At 37.7% G+C, this 15,201-nt stretch overlaps 1 protein-coding gene across 1 annotated transcript; it reads right to left on the minus strand.

The window, feature by feature from the left end:
* Positions 1-972: 972 nt before the first annotated feature.
* mat2al (methionine adenosyltransferase II, alpha-like) lies at positions 973-9,445 on the minus strand. The gene is made up of 9 exons (XM_067574792.1): positions 9,102-9,445; positions 7,750-7,827; positions 6,006-6,128; positions 5,772-5,884; positions 3,962-4,105; positions 3,620-3,838; positions 3,361-3,543; positions 1,441-1,574; positions 973-1,336 (listed from the first exon to the last, which is right to left on the minus strand). Exons 1-9 carry the CDS (start codon positions 9,163-9,165, stop codon positions 1,234-1,236), a joined length of 1,161 nt encoding a protein of 386 aa, XP_067430893.1. The 5' UTR covers positions 9,166-9,445; the 3' UTR covers positions 973-1,233.
* Positions 9,446-15,201: the final 5,756 nt, after the last annotated feature.

The raw sequence follows: 15,201 nt of genomic DNA on the forward strand, positions 1-15,201 counted from the left end.
CCTGTCCCAGCTGACCTAAGGGTTCTGAGCGCTTCGTAACGTACAAATCATGAATGTGTTTGGGTCTGAGATCATTTAGAGCTCTATAAACTAGTGATAGGATTTTAAACTCTATCCTTTGACACACAGGAAGGCGGGGCAGTGATTTAAGGACAGGTGTAATGTAAAGTGTAGTGTAAAATAAATTTCATGGATATTTAGAGTAATTTGCAGGTATTTAACGGTTATCTTTTAGGACATTCTAACATCCGTGGACAATCCTGCACCTTACTACCTTAATATTAATCTGACTTGTACTAATATACAGTCTACTATACTATAGCATATTAACATCATTGAACAGCATATACTCAGCAAATAGTGAATTATAGTTAAGGTTATATACTTATTATTTTTTACAGTATATAATTTATCCTTTAATTTGTTTCTTTTACCTTATTGATGTCAAGTGGCTGCTGTAACACTTTAATTTCTCTTTGAGATTAATAAAATACTCCATCTATCTATCTATCTATCTATCTATCTATCTATCTATCTATCTATCTATCCATTTTACAGAAAATGTGCAATTTGGTACAAATTATGAGAAAAATGAAGGAACAAAGTCAAATTGGTTGAGTTGTAGTTTCATATGTAGTTTTTCAAACAATTTCCTAAAAGTAGTTGCTGTTCATTTTTACATTTCTTTGAAAGCGTTGTTATTTGGAAGTGGATTATGGAAAATGCGCTCATTAGAGTTTTTAAGAAAGAATCTAATATGCCAATGCTAAATTAAGTATTTTTTGTCAGTTAAAAAATTGTTAAGAGTCTAATTTATTAAGAATTTTTACAAATTAAGAACTAGAAACTCAAATATAATGAGTGGGTACTTAACCCACTAAACCACCTTTTTTATCACAGAATATTTGTTATAACTTGTTACTAAAATTCATTATTTTATAAACGTGACAATGTGTGAGTTATTCCACGATATTCATAACATTTCACATTTATTGCATAATTATTGTTTATAGTTACAGTTTCTCTTATAAAAAAGGACATAACATTAAAGAGAAATAAAAATTCATTCATCAATGAAGACCACTGCCTTTACAGTTTATTACAGATAATAGAGAAAAGACATGTATGTCGTCAGTTACACAGTTATATACACATAATCTAAATGTAGAGTCTGTCACTCAAATGAGACAATTCTTGATCATTTTATGACTGATTATTTAAACCTCACAAAACTCAATACACCAGATTCTTTGGTTTCTCCCAGGGAAACTCGTCTCTGCCAAAGTGACCATAGCAGGCAGTTGCTTGGTAAATTGGTCGCTTCAAATCCAGCTCTCTGTAAAAAAAAACCCCAAAAAGAAACACAGTCAATATTATATTTACAGATACAGACAGAAATACAAAGCCTCATGTAATCTTCTTATACGTAGCTACACATACTTCACAATGACTCCAGGCCTCAGGTCAAAGTTCTTTTGTACGATTTGCAGCAGCTCGTCTTCGTCTCTGTTCGACGTGCCGTAGTGAAACACTGAGATGGACAGCGGATGGCTCACACCGATAGCGTAGGAGATCTACAGGGCATAACAGACAAGACATACATGTTCTCATTCGTTATAGACAGGTTTCTGAGCGACGTCATCATGAGAAGTGTACGCACAGAGCTGAAAACAAGCAAGAGTGACTGAGAGCTTAAGGGAAGATCAACAAGAGGGTTGTTTTTGTACTATAAACTGCATGAATAACTAAAGTAATGGGTGGAAAATGTTCAATATCCTGAAAAGGAATCAGCGAGTGCATTATTTGCTAATTGCATCTAGCGGTCTGGTCAGAACCCTGGATTTTAACGAGGTGGTGAATAGTTTTTCCACAGATGCTGGTGATGAAGAAAAGTCTGTTTTAAGGTAGAACAGCTCACTGGGGCTACAAGTAGCGATTATTTTTATTATCGATTAATCTGACGATTATTTTCTTGATTAATTGTTCAATCAATTTGTCTGTTATGTCTTCAAATGTTTTGTTTTATCAGACCAACAGTCCAAAACCCCAAATATTCTATTTACTATCATGTATGACAAAGAAAAGCAACAAATCTTTATATCTGAGAAGCTGAAACAGGAGAATTTCTGACATTTTTGCTTAAAAAGGTGACTAAAGCAATTCGATTATTGATATTTTGCAGATCGACCAATCGATTAATTGTTGCAGCTCTACAGTTCACACTGTTACTGTGTATTTATGGCAGTTTAATAAATAATGCAAATGTTTGTCAGACTCTAAGATCAATGCTTTGGTGATCAGTTTGACAAGAGTTTTATTGTGTGACTTGGTGGCAGACTGGGGCTGTGGAGGGAAACTGCATCATGTTGTTACACTTGTAATTTTCTGAGGAAAAAAAAAAATCAAGCTTGTTTTGCAATGTCAACAAAGAGTAAAACTAGCGATAAGATAGTAATCCTGAGGAGTAAGGTTCCTTTTACAGCAGACACAACTGCTCATGCACGGAAACGCGGCTCTGTGTACGGAGCTTCGCTTGTCACGGGTTCATCATCTTAGTGACTATTTTTCATGTTGTTCACCTGCCTGATCTCTAACTCTCCTGTCATTGCAGATCCTGCCACACCCATCTGCCCTGTAATCACCTCATTCCCCTCACCTGAGTTTCCCTACCCATCTCACCTCACCTGGATCCCATTAAGCTCATCAGTCACTCCTTATATATACTGGTCCACATTCACATGCTCCTTGCCAGATTGTCTAGTGTGTTTGCCTAGCTTTCCAGCATTTCTTTATCTACCTGTTTGCTCACCTGTTACCTGAGATCCTGCCTGTTTCCCGGTCTTGAGATTTGCCTAGTCCCTTGGAGTTGTCTGCCTAGTTTGTGACCCCTGCTTGTTTTTTTGGACTGATTAAAGAATATTGGACTCTGCTCCTGTCTCTGAGGTCGTGCTTTTGGGTTCCGAAGTTCTGAGTCGTTACATCGCTAGTTTGTTGTGCTACATATCACAACCTCTTGACTTTGTACTACATTGTAAATTTGTCAAAGAACTTCAGTACAAATTACTGCGTAATGTAGCACAATAAGCTAGCGAAGCTCTGTAAACGGAACCGCAGTTCATACTAGGAACCTCACTCCTGTTTTTACTCTTTGAAGCCGTTTCTGAATGAGCTACAGCAACCATCGTCTTCAGGGATGAAGCAACATGTCACCCAGACTAGCGGTGTGGCTAACTGATGTGTTTTTAATAGTTTTTGGTCCAACAATGGAGGTCTACAGCACAGAGGAATAAGATATATCATGCTTTGGATACATACATAATACAAGTAGAGGTGCAAGTTTTAAATTCTAAACTTCCTCACCTGAACGAGGGCTCTCCTGCACAGTCCGGCTTTGACCAAAGACTTGGCCACCCAGCGTGCCGCGTAAGTCCCGGAGCGATCCATTTTGGAGCAGTCCTTTCCAGAGAAAGCCCCTCCTCCGTGTGCGCCCCATCCTCCATACGTATCCACTATGATTTTACGCCCCGTGAGTCCCGCATCACCCTGGTGACACGACAACATCAGAGACAGCTCACGCATGTTCACCTACAAGAGACAACGTGGTTTAGTCCTTTCTAACCTGTGGGCCTCCGATGAGGAACTTCCTACTTGGCAGTAGATGGTAGACGGTCTTGTCATCCAAGTATTTGGCAGGAATGACGACCTTCACCACCTTCTCCATCAGATTACATCTGATCTCCTCCAGACTGATGTTCGGACTATGCTGTACTGAGATGACCACAGTATGAACACGCAGTGGCTCCATGGCTCCCATGTTGTTTTGATACTCCACTGTGACCTGCAGAAAAGAAGGGAACCTTGTTAAAAGTGAACTCTTGGCTCCACAATATTAAAGCTAACAGCAGAGTGGAGGTACAGTATGTTTTTAAAATCCCCCCAACTTTATTCCGAAGTGGCTCACCTGAGATTTGGAGTCTGGTTGTATCCAAGGACACTCTCCTGTGCGTGACAGCTCCTTAATCTTATAGTTGAGTTTATGAGCCAAAAGGATAGTCAAGGGCATACACTCCTCGGTTTCATCTGTGGCATAGCCAAACATCAGACCCTGAAGCAGTCAGATAAATGACAGGAAGTAAATAAAATTGTTAAAAAAAAAGATGGGTAAACATAAAAAGAGTGCCCGTAAAAGACGTTTGTACTATTGTTTTTAGCCACGCTAGCAGCGAGTTGTTCCATCACTTTGTCTCAACAACTGTATGATGGATCACCATGAAACTATATACAGACATTCGTGGCTCCCAGAGGATGAATCCTACCGACTTTGTGATCCCCTGACTTTTTCCTCTAGTGGCACCACAAGGTTGACATTTGTGGTTTTCAGTGAAATGTCTGAACGACTACTGAATCAACTGCCATGAAATTTGACACAGACATTTATGTCCCCGTTAAGGTGTTTTCAGACAGTGAGCGGTTGCCGGTGACGCCTCCATTGTTTTTAATGTAAACACGACAGAAGCTGTGTCGTCGGCTGAGAGGAAGGGCAGCTGGCGTTCTCTTGAATGGGCACAGGTTTTTGTTGCTGCTGTTGGAGTTTATGATGGTTCAACTCTTTCAACCTGCTGTTGTGACTCGCTGTGTGACCATGGCACCAACAGAAACTACAGCGAAGGAATATCTCATTTGGGAAACGGTACAGGAACTGTTTTACTGGTAACTGAGTTTCCTGAGTGATACACCTCTTCACCAGCAGAGAACAGACAGATTAATGAAAAGGAAAGAAACGGCATCAGAAAAACATCTGCTTCAAAGTTTGATTATCCAGTTTGAGACAATAAACAACATTTATGATACTAGTTAAGTCACACCCTGCTGTATTTAGCAGCACGATGAGATTGTACTAGATGGACAGCTGCGGCTGGTAGGATCGGAAGTAGCCGGATGCCACGGCGGCACCTTTAGGATTAATGGTAATAACTTTGGTGAACCTCTCACTTTTCATCTAGCGCCATCATCAGGTCAAAATTTTAATTTGTCCAATACTTTCATTTATGTCAAAATACCTGTGAAACTGCTGGCGAGGCTTTATACATATTGATGCCAAAGGAAATGTACGTGGTGCATACATTTATAATCATATGTATATATAATCAATCAATCATTGGCTATCTGTCTGATGAAGAATCAGCCTCTAGGGGCAACGGCTAATATTTCAGGGTTTCCAGTGGAGCCAGCAGATATCCAGATAACGGATATCCAGGCCAAGACTTCCTCTTCCATGCACTAGTCATTGTTTATAGTCCAATTAGCAACTTGAGACGGTGTAGACGACATTTCGGCTAATCTCTATAAACAGATATATGCATATGAATGCAGATACTATTAAAAAAAATTGAATAAAAAGCTAAATCGTCATCAGATGAAAGCCGATAGGTTCTGAGATTGCATTTTGGCCAATGCATTCTGTCTCTTTTCCTCTCCGCATAGACTGTTTACCTGCATGCAACCAAAGCCTGCTCAAATGTGATTGGTCAATACTGCTCGGACTACAAACGGACACCAGAACGCTTCCGGTACCAAAATCTTATCCCGTTGCCTACAGATTCTGCATTCATATACATATGTCTGTTTACAGAGATTAATGCATATATGACGTGTATGCATGTGCATGTGTGTGCTACGTGATTGTGATTTTAATATGGACTATATGAGAAAAGCCTTGAGCTAAAAAAGATCCAAATAAACAAAGTAAACAATTAAAACTAGAACCGAACCTGGTCTCCTGCACCGACGTCCTCCTGCTCCCTGCCTTCAAACACACAGTCTGATATCTCCACACACTGCGGCTCCAGCGCCAGAAGCACACTGCAGGTCTTATAGTCGAAACCTACAGATCACAGTTGGGACAAAACCAGCAACAGCCTTTGAATAATTGACTTAATTTCCTGAGACAATTCTGCACAAACTTAAGTTATGAAATGAGACTACTGAATTCAACCATGCTGTACCTTTTGAAGAGTGATCATAGCCAATCTTCTGAACAGTATTTCGGACCACTGACTGGAGATCAACTTTGGCCTTAGATGTCACTTCTCCAAGTAATAAAATCATGCCCGTCTTCGCCACACATTCTGTTACAAGATATTATGTTTTATTAGCCAAGAATATACCTCCAGCGCTGTATACTGTTTGTATATCATGTAGAATAAACTGTTTTATTGTTTCTCTTATTAATTTAATTTGAATATTCCCTGTATTGTCTATATTTAATAAAATAATCAATTACTGTGTACCTTTTTTCATGACCAAGTCTAAAGTAGCATCATAGAGAATAATAAAAGAGGGGAATTTCTTTTTTTTTAAAAAGACTAAATTTAATGTTAAAGTCATGTCATGTGTTAATATCATGCTTTCTGTTAAGATGTCAGATGTTAAACATGTAAAAATGCTCCCTGCAAGTCAAATTCCAGGGCTTTAGGCTGCTCTGGCACTTTATTTGCTAAGTTAATTCTACTTCCTCCTCGTGATGACCTTATATTGTTTGCACATGCCCACAAGCAGCCATCCGTTCTGCAGTCTTTGTTGCTAAGGTTGTTCTACGGGTCGTTCGTGTTGTCCAGCCACATATTTCAGATTGGATTTGCGTACTCAAACATGTACGGATGTTGACGTAGCCTCTGAAGCCGGTGGAAGTCTGCTGAAGCTGGCCAATCAGAACAGAGTAGGCTCATCGGGAGGGGGGCCTTATAGAGATAGGAGCTAAAACGGCCTGTTTCAGACAGAGGCTGAACCGAGGGGCTGCATAAAGGGCCACTATAAGATAAATAAGGAGTTCTTAACTGTAAACCATGCAAAGATATTCAAGTAGAGCCCCAGAATATAAATATAGACCTGGAAATGTGCATGATACGTCTCTTTAAAATCAATGTCTTTGTCTTTTCTGAGCCACTAGGTAAGTGATATCTGTTAAGGTTATGTGCACTCCTGTGAAGCCTAAAAATTTTTTAGTTGTTCCAATAGTTGCTTCAATCAGTTATTTGACAGAATTTTGTCAAAAAAAACAAGAACAAAAACAAGCTTAAAGACATTTTTCATGTCTTTACATATAAAAATACTCTGCACTCTTATACTCTTGAAATAATAACTTGTGATGATGTAGTCTGATATGGGTTTTCCATAAAAAAGTTCAATTACCTAATTAAAATTCCTTCTCCCTTGTTGAAAAATCCAGAATCTATGAATAGGTTGATATTTTTCATTGTTTTCCAAGTTTAACTCCTGGACAACTGCTAAAGTTCATTCTCAGTGTTGGTGTACTAGAGGCTTCAAGCTTCCTCATCACACTTGTGTAAGTTGCAGACTGGACCACGACTGGCTCCAAACTAGTTCTGATTTCACAAATCCTGCTCGTAGGTACATGTTTAAAACTGAGAACTGAATTCAATATGCTTTACATAAAACATAAAAGGCATCAAGACGGAATGTAAAAGCAACACAAGGCAATATAAAAAGACATTTAAATACAATTAAAGAGTGTTAAATTGGAAAAAAAGCTAAAATAGAATAAGACAGATAAAACAGGAGAGTAAAAGTAACAGTGCAGTGTAAGATATTAATCAAAAGCCTCAAATTTGATTTAAAAAAAAGGCACAGTGAACAAACACATTTTGAGTGGAGTGGGACTTTTTGTCTAATAAAAACTTTAACCTTAAATAGAGTAATATGATAACATCAATATAATAAAACACTTACCACAGGCCACTCTAGAGTCCGGGTCTTGTCTCAGGTATGCATCAAGTACAGCATCACTGATTTGATCACACATTTTATCTGTGAACACAAAGTCAAAGTCATTCTGTCATTTTGCACCACAGATATAAAAAAAAAAGTAGAAAACAGAGACAGGGAACTCTATACATAACCAAAAATATAACATTTTTGAGGTCAGAGATTATTAACAATGCAGGCATGGCTATTGCACCAATGAGGGCACTGAGGTCATGTATTTTTTCAGGGAGTTTGGGGAGTTTATACGTATTGCAGGATAAAAACTTGTGCACACAAGATAATAAAAAGTCACTTCCCAGTTTGAAAAGTGATGTAAAACCATACAATAATCAAGATAAAAAAGTATAATCTTTCAGGATTTTGGGGATCTGTAGTTTTATAAAGCTTGGAGAAAACAGTTAAAATCATCAGCTGCAGCTTAAGTAACCATATTTGGTGACCCATCAGATCTGTGACCTGTAGTGACGGAGGAAATACTCAGATACTTAAATAAAAGTATCAATACTACAATGTAAAAATACTCCATAACAAGAAAAAAACTGCATTTAAAATCCTACTTAAAGTACTAAAGTAAATTAATGTTTTCTGCAAAATTAGTACTTTTACTTTAGTAGTTTAAGTAAATTTAGCTGGTAATGCATCTATACTCTTACTTAAGTAGGATTTTAAATGCAGGGTTTTTCTTGTAATCGTGTGGCATGGTATTGATACTTTTACTCAAGTAAAGGATCTTAGTGCTTCGTCCAACACAGGCCACAGAATATGATGAGTCACCAAATACAGTGTAACAGGGGTTGGAGGGGCAGGGGACTAGGACACAAGACCTCAGTTTTCCAATGCTACGGCCATGAACTTACACTCATCAGCCACTTTATTAGGAACACCTGTGCAATCTAATGCGATTCAATACAACAGCTCTGCCATAAATTCTACTTTTACAAAGCTTATACATTTTCAGTGTTTGTTGACATTGTCAGAAAGGTGATAATTCTACTGTCCAATCCATTAACATACATGAGAGGGGCAAAATATTAGCAACACCAGTCATATAACGCACTCCGGTACACTACCACCACCCGCTATGACCTCAATAATAGACCTAAAGCAGAATTATCACCTTTCTGAGAATGTCAACAAAAACTGAAAATGTATGAGCTTCGTAAAAGTAGAATTTATGACAGACCTGTTGTAATGCAATATATTGACCAGGTGATCCTAATAAGGTGAGTCTATGTATTGATTTACAGGTTTGCACATGCCCAGATATGTTCCTGCAATGTACACAGTAAACTCATACAGGACAGTTAACACAGTACCGGCGTGTCCTTCTCCAACAGATTCAGATGTAAACAGGAAAGTCTTCCCGCTGCACAGGTTCATCTTCAGCTCTTCGTTCGATGCAGAAAAGTTGAATTTAACCGGATTAAAGTCATAGAAACGCTAAAAGTGGCGGTGCTGCGTCGTTAGCCAGTGAGTGAAGCCTCTGATGTTAGCCGTCAGTGATTTTATGAAGCAAACTCTGGACCTCACAAACATCTGGGCGGTGGAGCCAGTCGGGTTTGGAAATAGCAGATAACTGATGCAACCATCAGGCAATATAAAGTGTAATGTTTACTTTTCATTGGGCTTTCTGTAAATGTGTGAAGGAGAAGGAGGAGGGTGAGCAGCCTGGACAGTCTCAGGTGGCACTGTTATACAAATTAAACAGTTTTTGTGTTTTAGTTTATGTCAAGTGGCTGCTGTAATAATTTAATTTCCCTTTGGGATTAATAAAGTACTCTGTCTATTTATCTATGAAAAATCCTACTACAGTAAAAGTACTTAAGTATTATGAGCTTGATGTAGTTAAAGTATTGCAGTAAAAGTAGTGGTTTGGTCCCTCTGACTGATATATTATTGTATATGACATCATTAGATTATTAATAGTGTAGCATCAGTGTTAGAGCAGCATGTTACTGTTGTAGCTGCTGGAGGTGGAGCTAGTTTCAACTACTTTATATACAGTTAGCTAGTTTAGTCCACTGGTTCCCAACCTAGGGGTCGGGCCCCTCCAAAGGGTCACCAGATAAATCTGAGGGGTCGTGAGATGATTAATGGGAGAGGAAAGAAGAAAAAACAAAGTTCTGATACACAAATCTGTTTTCAGTTTTTGGACTTTTTCTCTAATCTTTGATTTTTCTGGTGAAATATTGGATCATTTGATCATCATTACAATAAAACATACAAATAAAATTTTATTTCATGAATGTTTTGGGAATAATTTCAAATTTGGATATCTGAAAGGGAACATTACTTGCCTCTTTTCATTTATTATGGTGTGAAAGTTGGAGTTTTAATGGAAGAATAAAAGTGTGAATGTTGTACAATTGTTTAAATTTGATTTAGTTTTTTTAGTGAGTTATTAATTTGTGAAACGTGCTATAATAGCAAAAGAAGCTCAGAGTATTTATAAAACATTACAGATTTCTGACTAATCCTCACTTTAGTTGTACTTATTTACATTTTTTATTACTTTAGTTGTTTTGTCTGTGGATATATGTATTTCTGTGTTATTACATTGTCTGATGATCTAAAATGTTTATCCCTCTTATAGCCTAAGTGGTTTGTGGTTTAAGTGGCTTTTCATTAGTGAGACAGACCATCTGGAACATTTTAGTGTAATATTGTTTTTTCCTCATTTCTTTTATTGGCAGCTGCGGATAATCAACCAATGTCTTTCTGCTATAAAGAAGGAATTGAAAATAGTCTCAGGTTGATGATAAGATAATATTTTATAAACACACAAAATATGTTTTTTTAAAATAATGAAAAGGCCCCATTAACCCGATAAGTTGCTATTATTTTGTTCATAAACATTAGAAACTCCGACAGTGTTGTGTGGTGCAGGCTGACCAAAACACCATCATAACCTTTACACAGACAGGATTTATTGCAGTATAGTTGTATAATGAATTACTTTACAACACACAGGTGATCATGTTGTTTTGTTCACCTGCTGTAACTCTTTAAACATGACTATCAGTGTTTGGTGCTGGACACGTAGAGTTTCGTGGGGTTTTTTGCTGCAACACCTTAAGAGACTACTTTCACATTACACATTTGATCCATTGTTAACTTAAAATATTTATTATGGCAGCTTTAAACTTTAGCAGAGACTCCAAAGTTTCCAAAGATAACAAATACATCAGGCTGAATTTTGATTAAATGTGTATAAAATGATACAAAAGACATTCTGTCTGTATCACATGCGAACACACACACACATTAGTGTGTCCAGACTGTGGTGTTCTGGTTCATTTACACATGAACAGAAGAATCCAGGACCAATCAAACTCTCAGCAGACTAACAGTCTAATAAATGGACATATTTGACTTATTGATGAGGTGATTGAGTATATAAATCTGTCAGATATTTTCCTGTTACTGTTCCTCTGCAGATGATCAACTCTGTCATGCACATCAACATAGAATTAACAGCTCTTTTTGAATAAAAAATGACTATAAATATTTAGTCGACTGGTTCTGAAAACTGCTTTACATCCCCTCCTACAACAACACAGACAAGGCAGAGAGGATGAGTGTGTAGTCTGGATATGTTGGTGTTTTATAGACTCTCACACACACACTCAACCATGAAAAAGCTTGTGAATGTTGACATCCCAGCTGCAGATCAGCTGACGCACAGACAGACTGGTGTTATGTACATAATAACCTGATTAATTAACATGTTTCACAGAGTCCTGTTTGATGTGATGAACCGCAGAAACAGGATTTTTAATGCTGATGAATTCGTTTAATTCATTCATTGAAACATGAAAAGTATCTTTACAAATGCAGCTGCTGATGTAAACAAACTGTTTGGGAACCATTTCACTCCCGAAACTGAGAAATTAATAATATGACATCAGCGTGGTCAACACTTTTAGCTCATATGAGCTTATCACAGATGTATTGTACTGGTGTATATGTAACATACTACCAGTAACATCAGAGTAAATCCATGCAAATTTTTCACATAAAGGTCAACACTAGATAACTTTGACCTGCAAATTTGCATTGTTGCCCAATAACAAGCTGACCTTTGAGATGACAGAGAGTCAGAGGATTTTACCCTCTGCTGCATTCAGACTGAAAACCACCTGGTGAAATTTACCCAGGCCATGTGGCGAAAAGCAGGGAGGACAGGAAATAGTGTGAGTAGGGTTGTAAACATAAACTGTTAGGAGCTAACATGCAAAATCCACAGTCCACCATCAGTGCAAGAATGTATTTAAAAGTTTATCTGAAGCTAATATGAAGCTTCAGATAAACTCGTCCAAATGAGTCAAATCAAGTAGATATCTTTCAATGTTACAGTCTTTTTAGTGTCAAAGTCCCTCTTTTTGTTACTATACTTCCACCGCAGCTCAACAGGGAAACACTGTTCGAGGAAACACAAAGAGGAAATTTGATGCTAAAAAGACTGTAAATGTGTCAGATATCTACTTGATATGACTAACTCAGACTGCTGAAGCCTCATATAAGCTTCACATCACTTTAAATGCATTTTTGCACAAAATGTGGATTTTGGCCTCCATCACTTACACTGAAAGCACATTTGAAGGATCTTTTAATAGCCAATATGAACAGGAGGAATAATTACAGCGAGGAAAACCTCTTTCGGTGTTCATATGGACACCTGACTGTTGTTTATAGACACACATGAAAAACTGTGAACCTGTCCTTTAATGTTATTTATCTTATACTGGCCCTTTATGCTGCCCGTTAGTTCAGCTTCTGTCTCAAACAGGCCGTTTTAGCTCCTGTCTCTTTAAGGCCCCCCTGCAGATGAGCCCACTCTGTTCTGATTGGTCAGTTTCAGGAAGCTTCCCTAGGCTCCAGAGGCTACGTAAACAAACTATAGTAGCAGGATTTCACTTCTTTTTCTCGTTCCTTACACAAAATGTGAACTTCTCAACTCCATCCGTACAATGAGAATCAGATCTGAAGTATGAGAGTGGACAACGTAAACAACACATGGAAAAACCTTAGCAACCACCTTAGCAACAAACTTAGCAATAGCCTTACGCCATCAGCTCATCAGCAAGGTAGAAAAAAACGTCACAAACAAGGTGTTCATAGTGCATTGAAGCCCTGACTTTTGACTTGCAGGCAGCATTTCTACATATATTCACCTCAAGTTTTGGAACTTAGATCATGTTTAACATCCGACATCAGAACAGGATATAAATAAGAGAAACCCGCAAAAAGCTGAATATGACCCCTTTAATAGATCATAACCTTATGAAACACAAACTTCTCTGAAACTTTTAATTAATGAATAATTAATTATTGTCTAATTAATTAACGATTAACTGAAATGTTGGACTATTAACAATTTAACACACAAAAACAAAAAACACTGGTGATGTTGGGAACCAAGGTTTAGTAAAAATGTGAGGTTCAACCTTTTCAGACCCCCCTAAACACCTACATCATCATCATCATCAGTGCATCACATCACATGATCAGCACTCAGCCAATTATATGAGAGCTGTCGACCCATGTTAGCTTTATTTCAAACTAAGAGTGCACTACAACATAACTGCATTCAGGGAACTTAATAAGCTGCATGAGAATTAGCAGGATGGATTTAGCCTGATAACAGCATGTTAGCCTGGATTAGCTACATTTGGACGCTGGTGACAGACCAGAACATCTTCAAAGAACAAAAAAAAATCAATATTTCCAGCAGACTGTGACCAACAGATTCCAGTGAGTCACTCAGGTTCAATGAGTTTGATTTCCTTCAACTGAATGATTCAGAAATCCTGGATGTTAATGTGTCATCGTCGACATCATCAGGCTGATATTTGAATTTCCTAGAATCTCCCCGTCACTGTTAACCAGCGCCGTTTATAAAGGTCATATTTAATTACCTGATGTGTGAATGGACTTTGCTGTGATGTTCTCTCAGACAGAAGAGAAACAGAAAATGTTCAGCAGAGCTGGTTCTTTCAGTTTGAGGTTTGAGGTTGATTACAAAAAGAAAATACAACTAAATTTAAGATCAATGAAAACACAGCCTGCTTAATGCAGTGGTTCTCAACCTGGGGGTTGGGTCCCCCCATAGGGTCCCTGGATTAATCTGAGGGGTCACAAGATGATTAAAGCAATGCAAAAGAAAAAACGCCACCACTGAACCCTGTCTTGTCTGTGCTTTGTCCCATGACAGACCCATCTCATTGTCCTTCATCACGTGGTTTTTGGTCTGCCTCTCTTTCTCTACCCAGTCGGGGTCCATCTCAAGGCAACTTTAGGTTTCCTTTCATTGGGCATCCTCAGGACATGATGAGCCATCGTAACCTGTTTCTTTATGTGAAGGGACATGTTAATGCTGCCTGTCTTCCTATACAGTTCCTCATTTGAGATGTTGTCAGACCAGTAAATATTGCAGCAATAGAGAGTTTATATAACTTCAAACATTTTAAAACTTTTCCAGGACCTGCAGATAACCTGGACTAGTTTGTTTCTTGTTGACAGTGAAAACTTGTGAGCATTTGAATCATTTGAAGTCGATTGACAGAATTCATCTGCAATTTTTTTGATGATCAATTAATCGTTTAAGTAATTTTTCAGTAAAAACCACCAAATATTCTCTCAGAATTTTCATTTTTTCTCTGTTTTATATTATTTTAAACTGAATATCTTTGTGTTTTGGACTGTTGGTCGACAAAACAAGACATTTAAAGACATAATGATTGACTCTGGGAGACTGTGATGGATGTTTTTGATGAATCATTATTTCTGATATTTTATAGAGTAAGCGATTAATAAAAAAAATCATCAGATTAACCAATAATGAAAATAATAAGACGTATCAGCTGCACTTGACACAAATTGCTATATTGCAATAAGGCCAAAACATCAAATACGGAAAAACAAAAGCTCTGCAACTAATGATTATTTTAAATAAATAAAAGAAGAAAATACTGTCAAACATCAGGAAAGACAACATGAAGTGCAGAGCTCTGAAACACATCAGTGAACATGAAGCTCAAACCAAAGTCCATATTTAAGAGTCTTTTTTTTCTTTATATTACCCTCCTAACTGCCCAAACAACGAATGAATCAATAAAAACAACTAAACCAACCATAAACTACCGTCACAAACACAATAAATATCTCTGCAGCTACTCTCTCAGCAGTCAGACACTCCCAGCTGTAAACTGCAGTTTTGCTTTTTATTTGCACCACCGATAACACCTGCGTCATGTGACTGACCTGCTTTGAACATTACCTGCTGTCAGCTCACACTATGATGAATCTGCTCACCAGCCTGACTGTCGGTACAACACCAAAACTTCGCTTCATGAACTGTAATATTAACAGAATTAAACATCACATTCTCCACTGAAAAAATAGTCCCAATAAATC

The sequence above is a fragment of the Thunnus thynnus genome, chromosome 19, assembly GCF_963924715.1.
Source record: "Thunnus thynnus chromosome 19, fThuThy2.1, whole genome shotgun sequence".
NCBI classification, from domain to species: Eukaryota; Metazoa; Chordata; class Actinopteri; order Scombriformes; family Scombridae; genus Thunnus; species Thunnus thynnus.

Bases quoted from the DNA above. Each gene is read 5' to 3' on its own strand.
- mat2al (XM_067574792.1), bottom strand. From the start codon at position 9,165: ATGAACCTGTGCAGCGGGAAGACTTTCCTGTTTACATCTGAATCTGTT. The intron at 6,129-7,749 runs GTAAGTGTTTTA...ATCTTGTAACAG, and splicing joins GGACTCTAGAGTGGCCTGTG to AATGTGTGGCGAAGACGGGC. The intron at 3,544-3,619 runs GTTAGAAAGGAC...TCGTGTCACCAG, and splicing joins TCCTCATCGGAGGCCCACAG to GGTGATGCGGGACTCACGGG.